Consider the following 12,650-nt stretch of genomic DNA (forward strand, 5'->3'; position numbering starts at 1 on the left):
TTTCCTGGACATCAGTTTGAAGTAATGTCAAATAATTATATCGCCATTCAAATTGACCTCAATGAAAAAGGGACCAACGATATGGTTTCCTACAATCCCTGACCAAAAATTGACCTTTTGAGGGTATTGCGTGTGTTCTTCTCTCATCCAGTGAGGATTTTCCGTTGACCACTAGCGGCAATTTTGCCGATCAGCATGACCGTTAAGAATTAAAGTACAATCATCAGAAAACATAACGTCTTCTAATTGGATGATATTGCTATCCAACATGTCCATCATTTGCTTCTATCGAAATCATCTTCCATGACCTCCTGAGTAGGTATCATTTTATAGGGATGCATATTATTTTCTATTAATATGTTAACTCTCGATGTATGGCTAACATTGAATGTAGTACATGCCTGTCTACTCGATGTATGTGGGTTTTCTTCAAGCTCAAGCATCACATCTAATTTGAGTTCATCTAATTTGTTATCGGGTTTAATCTCCGTAACCAATCATTTGTAAAACTGTTATTTTATGCATTTCCGTTAATATAACCATTCGTCAGACTTGAAGTTGACGAGTATTTCAACCACCTTCAAACAAACATTGAAGTTAACGAACTTTGAACTTAAATTAAAATACTGACAACTAATGTTGTAACATACAAAACAAGTTGACGAAGTGTTTTAAAGTAACTTTGCTACGGAAATTATTTACAATTTTTTTAAGGATACCATCAGAAAGAATATTGCTATGGTTTTTGCTTACTTTCTTATTATCGATACCTCAACATGAAATAAGTTTTGAATATATTGCAATTAGTTTTGAGTGTATTTTACCGAATTTCGATAACCACATGATTTCAATGTATTTTATCTTAATTGTTGCAATAAACTTGAAGGCGATAACATTTATGAATAGAGAATGAAGATACCTTTCAAACGATATATCTCAAGCCAATCCTTACATTTAAAAAATTGCGGGTTGTACCTGTCATTTGACGGGGGTTGCAGGTAGGGGTAGCATTTTTCCGTTGAAGTATGTCAAATTATAAATTAAATTTGACTTGTTTCGGAATTTTATTAAAATATGTACCGTAACCGAAATAATGAATTTATTCCATGTGGCTTTTACACACTGTATGTGGAAGGATCGCTGAATTCTTGTTTCTGCGGACAAAATTTTTAGAAACTCGAAAAGGTACCAAGAAATGGAACAGAATGTTTTCTAATGAGACCGATTCAGACTGAACAATCTCATTATTGTTTGAAAGTCGGAAAATATTAATTATCTTTTGGCTGGGCAAATATCTTTATTCTAGTGGAAATTATTAAATATTGAATGAAGAAATCAGTGGAAATCAAAAAACCCTCAACATGGCAGAAAACTGTATGAAAAAAGGTATTGTCTGCTATACAGGGTTATATACTCTTTGGCATATCTAATTTTTGTCTCACCTCACCAAATTCTTCACAGCTTCGTACATCTTTCCCGTTTTCATTTTTCTACAAAGCTCGAATATAGGTTGTCGTTCAATTGCTAGAGTGGTTCCAGAAGAACCCCGCCCAACGGAGAAAACACAAAAAATATTTAAAAAAAATTGGTAAGAGTACGGCTCTGTCGAACTCTAAAAACCTGATTTGGTCCCCAGCAGGGCAGACACTAAGTATGTGCTCTGCTGTTTCATCATTTTCCAATCAGAGGCGACACACACTGTCTTGCGACAGTCCTAGTCCCAGCATATGATGATTCAAATGACAGTGACCTGTAAGAAGGCCTGTTAGACATCGTAATTCATCCCTAATCAACCCCAACAACTGTTTGGTATCAAGCTTCGAAGGGTGAATAAACGCCTTGGAGGGAGCCAATCCTGGAAGATTCTGCCAGAAGTCCATACATCTTCATGCCATCCAATCTGTGTTTGGCAAAGCCTAAAGCAATGCCAATGACAGGTACTGGTTCGATGAAGCTGCTGGCAGCACCCTTCATTGCCTTCATTGTTTTCCAGACCAATATGACCAGGAATCCAGATCAGAGACAATCTGTTAAGTCTTCCTACAGTAATATACGAAACGTAACTCTCTCTCTTTTTCTATCTTCACTAACTTATACCCCCCTTTCAAGTAACGTTCGCCTCGCCCAATTACACTTTTCGTAATGCTCTCCTCAAGTCAAGCGCGCGAAAAAAAGTTTTACTCCGAAAATAATTTTATAGTTAGTGAGGTCAAGGAAATTCTTAGGCTCTTTTGATACCTATCATGAAAATTGCATACGTGACCTTGTAACGTATTCTAATTTATCTTACAGTATAGTGCAGATAATTCTCTAAAAAATGCAAATCGTACCTTATCAACCAGATATAAACCGACTGACCTTTCGGGCCAAGCAACTGCTTCTCTTCAATCGATGCGTCTACCTTCAATGATTACATTCATATACTGATGAAAATATTTTTGAAATGTCAACTCCTTTTCATTGTTACGGTCACTAGGTTTAGGAACGTCTATCAGTGTTAATTGTACTGTCAAAATGTTCAATACGGTATGTGAATAATTCTTTACTTTCACTTTCAAACGGAAGATATCTAAAAATATCTTAATTTTCATTATAAGCATCGATATTTAAGTCCGACGATGTAAACAAATAAACAGCAATTTTAGAACAAACACAATGTTATCTACAAAATGCACCATTAGTCTTGAAGGTAAAAAAGCATAACATTTTTTTGTTGGAGAATTTCTTCAGTAATGTTTTTCTCGATATCTATTTATCGCATTTAAAAAAGTAGGCATTCCCAATTGGAACGGCAATAAAAATAAGAGTACAGTCATAAACATTTTTTGCCTGTGGCCCCTAGTCGCCCAGATAGTTAATAAACGTGCTATCTAATGTAGTTGAGGAGTAAAGGCTCGGCTAGCTGGACTGGCTGAATACTAATTTTTTGTCCGTTTCACAATATGTCTTTATCAGTGCCGTGTGTTCGTGGGGTTAGGTGAGGTAGTGAGTGGTTTTGCAAACCAATTTTTGAAAACTTTTTCTAGAGATAAATAATTACCCTAACACCAAACTGATATTTTTGCACTCGACGCGCGTTTCGCTAACAAGGTTAGCATCTTCAGGAGAAGCAAATTGATACTGAATCTAAAGACAAGGGTTAGCTGATCTCTAGAAAAAGTTCTCAACTTTTACACCAAAGGTTCCAATCTCATCGTGTATACCGATTTTTGTGAAAATCTTAGTGTTTTTGGGTACTTTCATCAATATGGCTTTCTGGAGACCTTTTGAAACAAATGATAACATTACGTGTGAGGAATCTGTCAATCGACAGGGATCCGGAATTTGAAAATAAGGACTTACATGTTCAAGTTCAGTTTAAATATTCATGAATGCTTGAAGAAGGAAAACTGTCACACTTCACAGAATGCTATTGTGAATAGAATATGCGAGTTAACGAAACTATCTCGTTCGACAGTTCTTCGAGTCATTAAAATAGGGGATGTCATTGACCATGCAATGAAACGAAAACAAAGGAATACAAAATTCGCACACGTTGATGGTGCTACAAAAGATGTGATTCGGCGAACAATTTATGGTATATACCAAAAAAATGAAGTACCAACCTTGGAAATGATTTGGTATAAATTACTCGACTATCCCGATTACAATTACAAATCTTCAGAAACTCTACGATGTGTCTTATTGTCTTGTGGTTTCAAATATAAAAAATTGAACAATCGGATGGTCATAATGGAATCGACACGCATCGTTCAACTCCGACAAGAATATTTGAGGCGAATGAAAAGCTACCGAGAATCCAGCAGACATATAATCTACCTCGACGAAACTTGGTTTGACACCCATGATGTTGTCAAATATGGCTGGGTAGACGAAAGCAAGTATTGTGCTTTGAACACACCTTGTTCAAGGGGAAAACGTGTTATAATTTTGCATGCCGGGAATGAAAGTGGTTTCGTACCTAACGCTTTGTTTCTGTCGGCCAAAAATATAAAAGATTCGTCTGCTGATTACCACGAAGATATGACTGCGGCTTTATTCGAAACCTGGTTCAGTGAGCAGCTTCTCCCAAATATTCCTTCAAATTCGGTTATTGTTATGGATAACGCTTCGTATCATTCTCGTTTATTGACTACAATACCAAACAATAACAAAAAAAAGGCGATATGGTTGATTATATGCGAAAACATGACATGGAAATACCCGAAAAGATTCCAATGAAAAAGGTATTACTGGCGACCATAAAACAACGTAATTTCAAAAAAGAATATAATATTGATTCGATGTGTGAAACACGTGGTCATATTCTCTTACGTTTGCCTCCATACTATTGTGTGTTCAATCCAATTGAAAGGAAGCTTTCGGAAATGTAATCAGTCACCGACTTTGAATGCTGTAGTGCTTGACAATATAAGGCGAGTGGTGAATGAAGTAGGTAATAGTGATATGTGGAAGAACTGTGTGGCCCACGTTATAAAAGAAGTGAACAAATATTATGTTCAAAGTTCCATAAATCCGATCGTTATTTAACCCGATGATGATTCCACCTCATCCGAATATAGCGAAGAAGAATTTTGATTTTTCTAGCAATTTTGTTGGTCTCTATTATTTTGTAAATATATGTTTGACGAGAATTCGGTGTGATTATTTGTGTTTTCATTGTATTTTAGAGTTTTCGACTCGGAAATCAACTTGCTTAAATTTCGAAGTTTTTCATTATTACCTATGGTGGCAAAATTCAGTTGAGATACCTTTTTCATGGGGTGATCAACTGCTATGATTGTAAGAATAAGTAACTGTTTTTCAGTTTGTTTTTCAGTGTTTCAGTAGTTTTTCTACCACTGAAAAATAATATGCCGACGTCTATGTCGAGGTGGGAAATTTCTTCTCTGTGCTGTTCCAATTGGTATTGGAAATACTATATCACCATCTTTGAGGAGTGGCATGACGATAGAAGATTTCCACTTACTAGGAAATCTTCCTGTCTGTAGGGCTAAATTATAGATGTGAAAAAAAAGTGGTATCAAGTTCACTCTACATTTTTTTATAAATATTCCTGGTATGCCATCCGGACCAGGACACTTCCGTATGTTTATATCATTAATTGATTCAGAAATTTGCTGTTCAGAAATGCTAACAGAGTAGTCAAGATTATCATTAAGCATTGGACGATCATTTGCAAGCGGGTCGTGAATATATACACTCTTAAAATATTTAGAAAATAATTCACATATAATATGCCTTCTCCGGTGTCTGTTGACAGATTGTCTAAAAATACTGATTGAGGTATATTCGAAATATTTTGTTTTTTTGTTTTTATATACTTCCAGAAACTTCTAGAATCAATAAGGATTTCATTTTCGATATTATTTATATAGTTGTCGTAATCCCTTTTGTCACAATTTTGATCATGAATTAACACGATGATATACATTTGGGTGTTTTCGTTATGACCTAGACGCTGATTTTGAAACAATGTTGAAGTGATCATCGATATACTTGTCTATTATTATTTTATTAAAATAAAGTACCCCCGCGCTCTGTCTGTCTGAACATAATGCATTAAAAAACTACCTAACGGTGTTTCATACGGTTACCACAAATATACGGAGTGATTCAAGAAGAAAGCGTTGATGTTTTGTGTGGAATGATTAATATGACAAGTCGGCGGTGTTGTTGCCCGGGAAACTTTCATCAGAAACGTTACCTACCTAATAAGGTATAACAAAGCAACTCACTACATATTTTTCTTCTTTCATAGTTTTACAAAAAAGTGCGCAATGGCATATATTCATCTTTTTACGATAGCTTACTATACCCAATGCTTCAATTTAAAATTAAAGTGCGAAGCCGGGACAGGTTATTAGTATAATAATAATAATATTGATATAGAGTTCTTACCAGATTATTAACGCAAATCATCCCGCTCGGATATATCCTCGTGGAATTTTCATGAAAAGGCACCGGACGGTTCAGAAAAACAACTGACTAATATTTTCAAAACCTGCCTTCTCTATCATTTGATGTAACGCGAACATTGAAAGTAACATACTCAAAATAATCACTGTATTACATTCTCAAGATATCGTTAGGTGCGATATGTTTATCTAATCTCAACTGATCGTTAATCAATGTCACGATCCCCTACACAAATTACGTCAATTACTTGTACAGGACGATTCAGGACAAGGGCATGAGGAGACCAAGTATTTAATATTTTGGAAGTTGTGTGTTTGAAAATGAATATATCATTATTATTTAGATAAAAATACTTCAATGAACTGAGAATGTTGTAAATTTTCATCAGACTGTCATGAAAAATATTAAAGCTGGGTTATCTGACGAAAGTCAAAGTAAATGAAATTATTCGAGTTTTGTTATGCACAACACAACGGCAAAGTTTTCAAATCGATAGTATTGACAGTTTAAGGATACGTAAGTTTCAAATCGCGCCTACGTCGAAAGCTTGTGTGACGTCACGAGATATTTGCGATTGTATGAACACGTCTGAACTGTTATAAAGCATAGCTTTCAATGTTGGAGGATGGAATTTTTATATGCTCATTCCAGACATCAAATTTAATGATTGAAAAAAATCATTGATGCCTTCCAAATTCATATTTTTGACACATCAACTACAGAATAGAGAAACTGTTTCGGATAATTGATTTTGAAGCATGCAGAAGTGAATACTTCTGCATGCTTCAACTATCCGCAATGCGATGGATTTCACCGTTGTCTGTGAAAGTGTGCAGGAGAATTCGAGGCAGTCGCTTTCGTGTCTCTCACAAGAACTCGGCTCTTCGCAGACCACAACTTGGCGAATTTTGGGCCTGTACCTGGGCAACTGATCCTAATTTTCATTTTCTGGATGACTGGGAAAGAAGTCAGCTGTTTGGCTGTCTGGCGCCGTCATCGATCCATATTTATTTGGGAACGACGTTGACCAGACTATCACAGTCAACGGTGAGCACTATCGATGATTACCAACTTCTTTTGGCCTGAATTGAATGATCTAGACACCAACGACATGTGGTTCCAAAAGAACTCATGATGCCATATTTTCATTTTTATATGAAGAGTAAAGTACCATTAACAGACGGGAGATCACAGCAGTAGTCTTTTGCGATTTCTCTAAAGCATTTGACTGTGATGATCACGAGATTCTACTCAGGAAACTTTATCTCTATGATATTAAGGATATTAATCATAAATGGTTTGCATCTTATCAATCGGGTAGAAGTCAAAGGATTAAATACACAACAGTATCTGATGTTTCTGACATATCTAACGGAGTACCACAAGGCTCAGTACTACCCTATTTCTACTCTATATCAATGACTTGACTACCATCGATATAGACGGTAAACGTACTTTGTTTGCCGACGACACTACAATATTATAGCACAAAACCAAGACTAATGATCTATCTATATAATGCCATCTGCTCTGATATTTCCACACTCTCAGATTGGTGTAAGGCAAATTTATTAGCTTTCAATGTTTCAAAACCATTCTTCAATTACATTTTTGATAATATTCCTCTTGCTTCGAATTCGAATGTGATTGAGAACACGTCATGCAACAAATTTCTTAGGTTATTAATTGAAATAAGTGTTGAAGTTTGGGGACCACATACTATCACTCAACAAAAAACTTTCATCTGGATGTTATGCTGTGAAAATAACTTCTAACGAACTAGGACTAACTGCAGCTAGAACTGTCTTTTATTCATCAGCAGGATCACATCTAAGATATGGGATCCTTTTCTCGGGGTAAGTAATCAAAATCGACCCGAGTCGAGAGTCGATTTTTATTCTACAGGAAAGTTCATTAAGATTTCTCTGTAGAGCCAGGCGGCGAGATTCTTGTAGGCCTTTGTTTGTAGCATACAAAATTTCATCACTGTATGCTCTATTCATTTTAGAAACAGTTTGTTTAGTGCATAAACATAGGGCAGAACTTCCCTCAGTCGTCTCTCATTACACCACACGCCAGATCCTAAATTCAAGTCTTTCCATACCTAACTTCTTCAACTAAAAATTCTATATTGTATAATGGTCTCAAGATGTATAATCATATTCCTAACTACCTGAAATGCGTAGTAAATTGTACTGAATTTCGAAAATCAACAAAGGATTCTCTCATCAAGAGGCCCTATTATAGTTTGCAAGAATTTTATGACGATACCATTAATCATATTTTATATACATACATTTGTGTTTTTATACATTATTTTGACATTCTAAAAATTATTTTTGTGTTTGTATGCGTATATGTATATATATATATATATATATATATATATATATATATATATATATATATATATATATACACACATAAGCCATGCCGTCGTTCAAATTAAGCCTGATTTATGGTCATGGTCATGGAAAATTGGACGTTTCGGATACGCTCCAGCCAGAGAAGCCACGGCAGATATTCGAACGATGTTTATATTCCACACATAATGGCATCAATAGGTCTTTCAAACGAATGAAAAATTTCGATGATATGTCACATACCCTTTTCAATAATAACGAAATCGATGAATTCGTTTCTCTTACTAATTTATGTATGAAACAAAATTGGTTCCAGGTAGAAGGTTGCTTTTATGAACAATAGGAAGGAACGGCCATGGGAAATCCCTTGTCCCCCTACCTGGCAGACCTGTTCATGAGCAGATTCGAAATGGAAACCAAAGAAAAGTCAAAGTATTTTCCTAGGGTTTGGCTAAGGTATGTGGATGATATTTTCGCGATATTCGATATCAAAATATCAAATATTGAGGACTTTCCTTTTTAAATAATAGATGTCCATCAAAAAAAATCACGTATGAGTTAGAAAATAAGGGACAACTACCATTTCTTGACGATTTGGTAATGAGGAGCCAATATGGAGTGTTGGAATACGATATATTTAGAAAAGAAACAAGCACGTACAGGTATATTCCTGACAGTTCACATCACTGTGGACAGCACAAACGTGCTGGGTTGAATTTTTTAGTGCATCGTCTTTTTTTCTCTCTAACACATGATAGGTTCACAAAAGAAAAACGTACAATACAGGAAATAGCAGCCACTAACGGGATATCGAGGGTATTGTAGATGACATAATAAGGAAGAAAAAGTTAAGGTAAGAACGAACGAAATCTCGACTTTCAGAAAGGACAAAAACCAAGATATATACACCTCAGTTCCATACCACCAGTATACGAAAAACTTTGGAAAGATTTTCAAGAACTAGGTATGAAGGTGGTTTTTAAAACAAGTCATACACTACAGAGCCTTTTGGGAAGTCCAAAAGACAAAGTCGAGAATTCGGAAAAGTCTGGAATTTACGAAATTGAATGTAAGGACTGCGATGCAAAATATTATGGACAGACAAAAAGATCTATTAAAGTGAGATATAAGGAACACATAGCACACTTAAAATATGGGAGACCTGAAAAATCAGCAGTCGCCCATCATATTTTGCAACAAAACCATTCCATAGACTTCAGTTCATTAAGATTAGTTAGACAAGTTAACAACAACAGGCAACTAGATGCCTATGAGAGTGTAGAAATAAGTAAACATAATAATATTATGAATAACGATGACGGACCAATACCAAATAGCATACTATATAGCTTGTTAAAATAATACTGTTGGGTTTACTAATTACTACATAAGGACACATTGTAAATATATTTAGATAGGCAATATTGTGAAATTAATTTTTATATAGCTGAAAATTGTTGTATATATAGCTATAACATTTGAACATTACATAAGGACATATTGTAAAATAATAGATAAGGATAATTGTGTAATTAATTTAGGGTGGTATACCTGTATGGGTGATATACCTGTATGGGTGGTATACCTGTATGGTATATCTGTATAGCATAAATAGCTTTAGTTTCGCGAAGTTTCCAGTTTTATCTTCCTCTTGAAGATGATCACTTGGTGATCGAAACACGTGTCGAGGTGTTAAAAATAACGATTTGGTGTTGGGAAAAAAAAAACTCCAGTAATATTCACAAACCCTTTGTTTTAATTAAATTTAAAAATAGGAAGCGCCTAATGAAACGCCTTCTTGATAAAAAATGTGAAGAAACATACATTAGCCATAGGTAGGAACTGGTAGAAAAATGCTTGTGTTTGAAGTTCATCGAAAATTCTGAAATGTTTATAGTGGATTATTAATGTGCTATATACTAATTCTGTTCGTCAAATGCATATTTTCAAAATGTGAAAACTTTCAATGTATCACTAACACTAATAACTGTTTCTAAGCGATTTCAGATGACATCAAACCGTATTACAACCAAAATTCCTAATACAATAAAAATCTATCGAACACATAATAAACGTGTTACATCAGGAGATTGAAATATTGGCATATGTTTCGAATTGGTATTGACTTTCATTTCCGATAACAAAAAAGTTTCACATGTTAATTATATTTCAAACCATATGTTGCATTGGCGAATTTGATATGTACTTTGTCAACAAATTCTATAATGTTTCGTCCCCAATCAGTAAATTGATGTCAATTAATAGACATATGGTTCTATTAAAGAAATTTTTTGAAAATGAGATAATTTCAACAAAGTGTTTTCACATCACCCAGATAGTTTAGTTTATAGTATCTTCAAATTTCTGGTTGATTTTCTAAATTTTTTGGATATGTTTACTCACCTTAATGTATCAAACGACCAGGATAAGGAAACGATATATTGATTACTTCGGTCTTTAACCAATTAATGGCATTGACGTATGAAATGAGATAGAGCTGGGTTTCAAATCTGTTTGTGATATATTAATTAAAAAAAACTTTTCGGAAATAGATTTGTTCATTCAATGTTATTTTCCAAATTACACATATGAAATCGCGTAGACAAGAAAGGTCGAATATAAAACAGTTTCATGGAATAATTCGTACTGGTTGACAAACAATAGTTGGAAATTTTTAATGGGTTCGCCCATTTAGGTTCTCTAGATTTCAGTTTTCTATCACAAGGGTGACTGAACAGCAGATTTTGAATAAAAAACAAGTTTCAACATTTATCCCATACCTAAGAGAAAGAGAAGGAGTTGGAGAATTATTACCGAATTATATTTTCAGGTGTGATGAATGCAAAAAATATGTATAATTTGTTAAAATATTCACTGTACCGTATATGTGCCCAGTTGGAACAGGTAGCTCTTGATTTGCGGAGGCTGAAGCGCAGGTCGGTCATTGATTTTCTACAGAAATCTAATTATAAGTGCTGAAAAGGATTTCCAAATTGAAAGCTTTTATTCGGACGCCATGTATAGAAGTTTCAACAAGTGCTGTCCCCCTTTTCAACAACTCAATTACACTGGGATAGGAGACAGACACTTCAAGCATACTAATAAAACAAGGATTACGGTTGACTTGGGAGTTTTATTAGGGTTTTGCATTCCCAACCATCAAAAATAGGTTGTCACTGTATAAAGAAATCAGCGCCAATGTTCTGAAACAAAATACAGGGTCTTACCCTAGGTTTAATGCACTGAACCTCACAACTTCTGATCGGAATCCTATTTACACAAACAATCAAAGGAAGTCAAGGCTTTTGTTTTGCACTCCTCCAAATAGACTCCTCTGATTCTTGAGATCCAAAACTTCGGCAGCCTCTAGCAGTAGCCACCTCAGATTCATGTTCTACAGTGCAGCCCAAGACCATCTCCTAATTTTGTCCAATTTATTCCTGTTTTTATGCTATTAGTGGTTCTTATACTTTTGATTTTTTGCATGCTTCTAATGATTATGTGCCTTTATGATTTTGATGATTTTGTGATTTTGCCTGTCAGAACTCAATCGTTGAAATTTATTCTGATGGATGATTGTCAAAAATTTTACTCAAATCACCACTACGTTGTCAAAATTCACAATTTCAAAAGGGGCGTTGATCTTTGAGCATTTTGAAATCGGGGTTTTTATACAATTTATTCATTTCCAATGCTTCCAACAAATTCATCCTCTTCCTTTATTGCACATATGAAGAATTTTCATGAAAATTCTACTAGAACTAGAACCTTTTGAATTTGTGAATTTTGACAACTAGTTCAGAATCCACAAGTAGGTTTTTGGGGATCAATAGTTGGTAATCGTGATATATTATAGAAGATAATTATTTATTGTTGTGGTAATGGTATTGATAATTCCTGACTGAATCATTGTATATTAAAGAACTTGTATTGACAAAATGTATCAGTTACTTGAGAATGGTCTAACAAACCAAAACCGTTCGTAACAAATAATAAACTCAGTAGAAATTAGACCAAAGTATCCTATCCCATATTTATTATTTATTTTTCAACCTCCATTACCCCAACTTCAATTTTTCATCTACGACGTCTGAATCCCAAAAATTACAAATTCTAAAAAATGTGTATTTTGTCAGATTGGCACTCCTCCATTCAGCTCATATATGAGAATTTTTGAACCAACATTATCTCAAATACTGGATTGGAAGGTTTTTTGCCCCTCTTTCAAGATAGTCAAATCTAACACCCCTGGACTTTATTTACAAAATATTCAAAAAATATTGAAGAAGAGATCGTATTATTGTGTGGAAGTAAATGGGTCGCAATTTGAACACCTAATTTAATGAAACTTGTTTGACAACTTGCTTT

General features: G+C 34.6%; 1 protein-coding gene across 3 annotated transcripts in view; it reads right to left on the reverse strand.

Moving 5' to 3' along the window:
- Positions 1-12,650, reverse strand: part of IP3K1 (inositol-trisphosphate 3-kinase-like protein) — a 225,561-nt gene that overhangs the window by 24,619 nt on the left and 188,292 nt on the right. The window contains exon 1 of one of the 3 annotated variants that reach the window (XM_074175619.1): positions 5,902-6,055. The exons of the other annotated variants lie outside the window; for them this stretch is intronic. Within the exon in view, the coding sequence (XP_074031720.1) occupies positions 5,902-5,922 (21 nt within the window). The 5' untranslated portion in view covers positions 5,923-6,055. Of the gene's footprint in view, positions 1-5,901; positions 6,056-12,650 lie in introns of those variants that run through there. 3 annotated transcript variants of the gene reach the window in all.

The sequence above is a fragment of the Leptinotarsa decemlineata genome, unplaced genomic scaffold (assembly GCF_025532065.1).
Source record: "Leptinotarsa decemlineata unplaced genomic scaffold, Ldec_3_MD MMD2_tig00001064_RagTag_RagTag, whole genome shotgun sequence".
Taxonomy (NCBI): domain Eukaryota; kingdom Metazoa; phylum Arthropoda; class Insecta; order Coleoptera; family Chrysomelidae; genus Leptinotarsa; species Leptinotarsa decemlineata.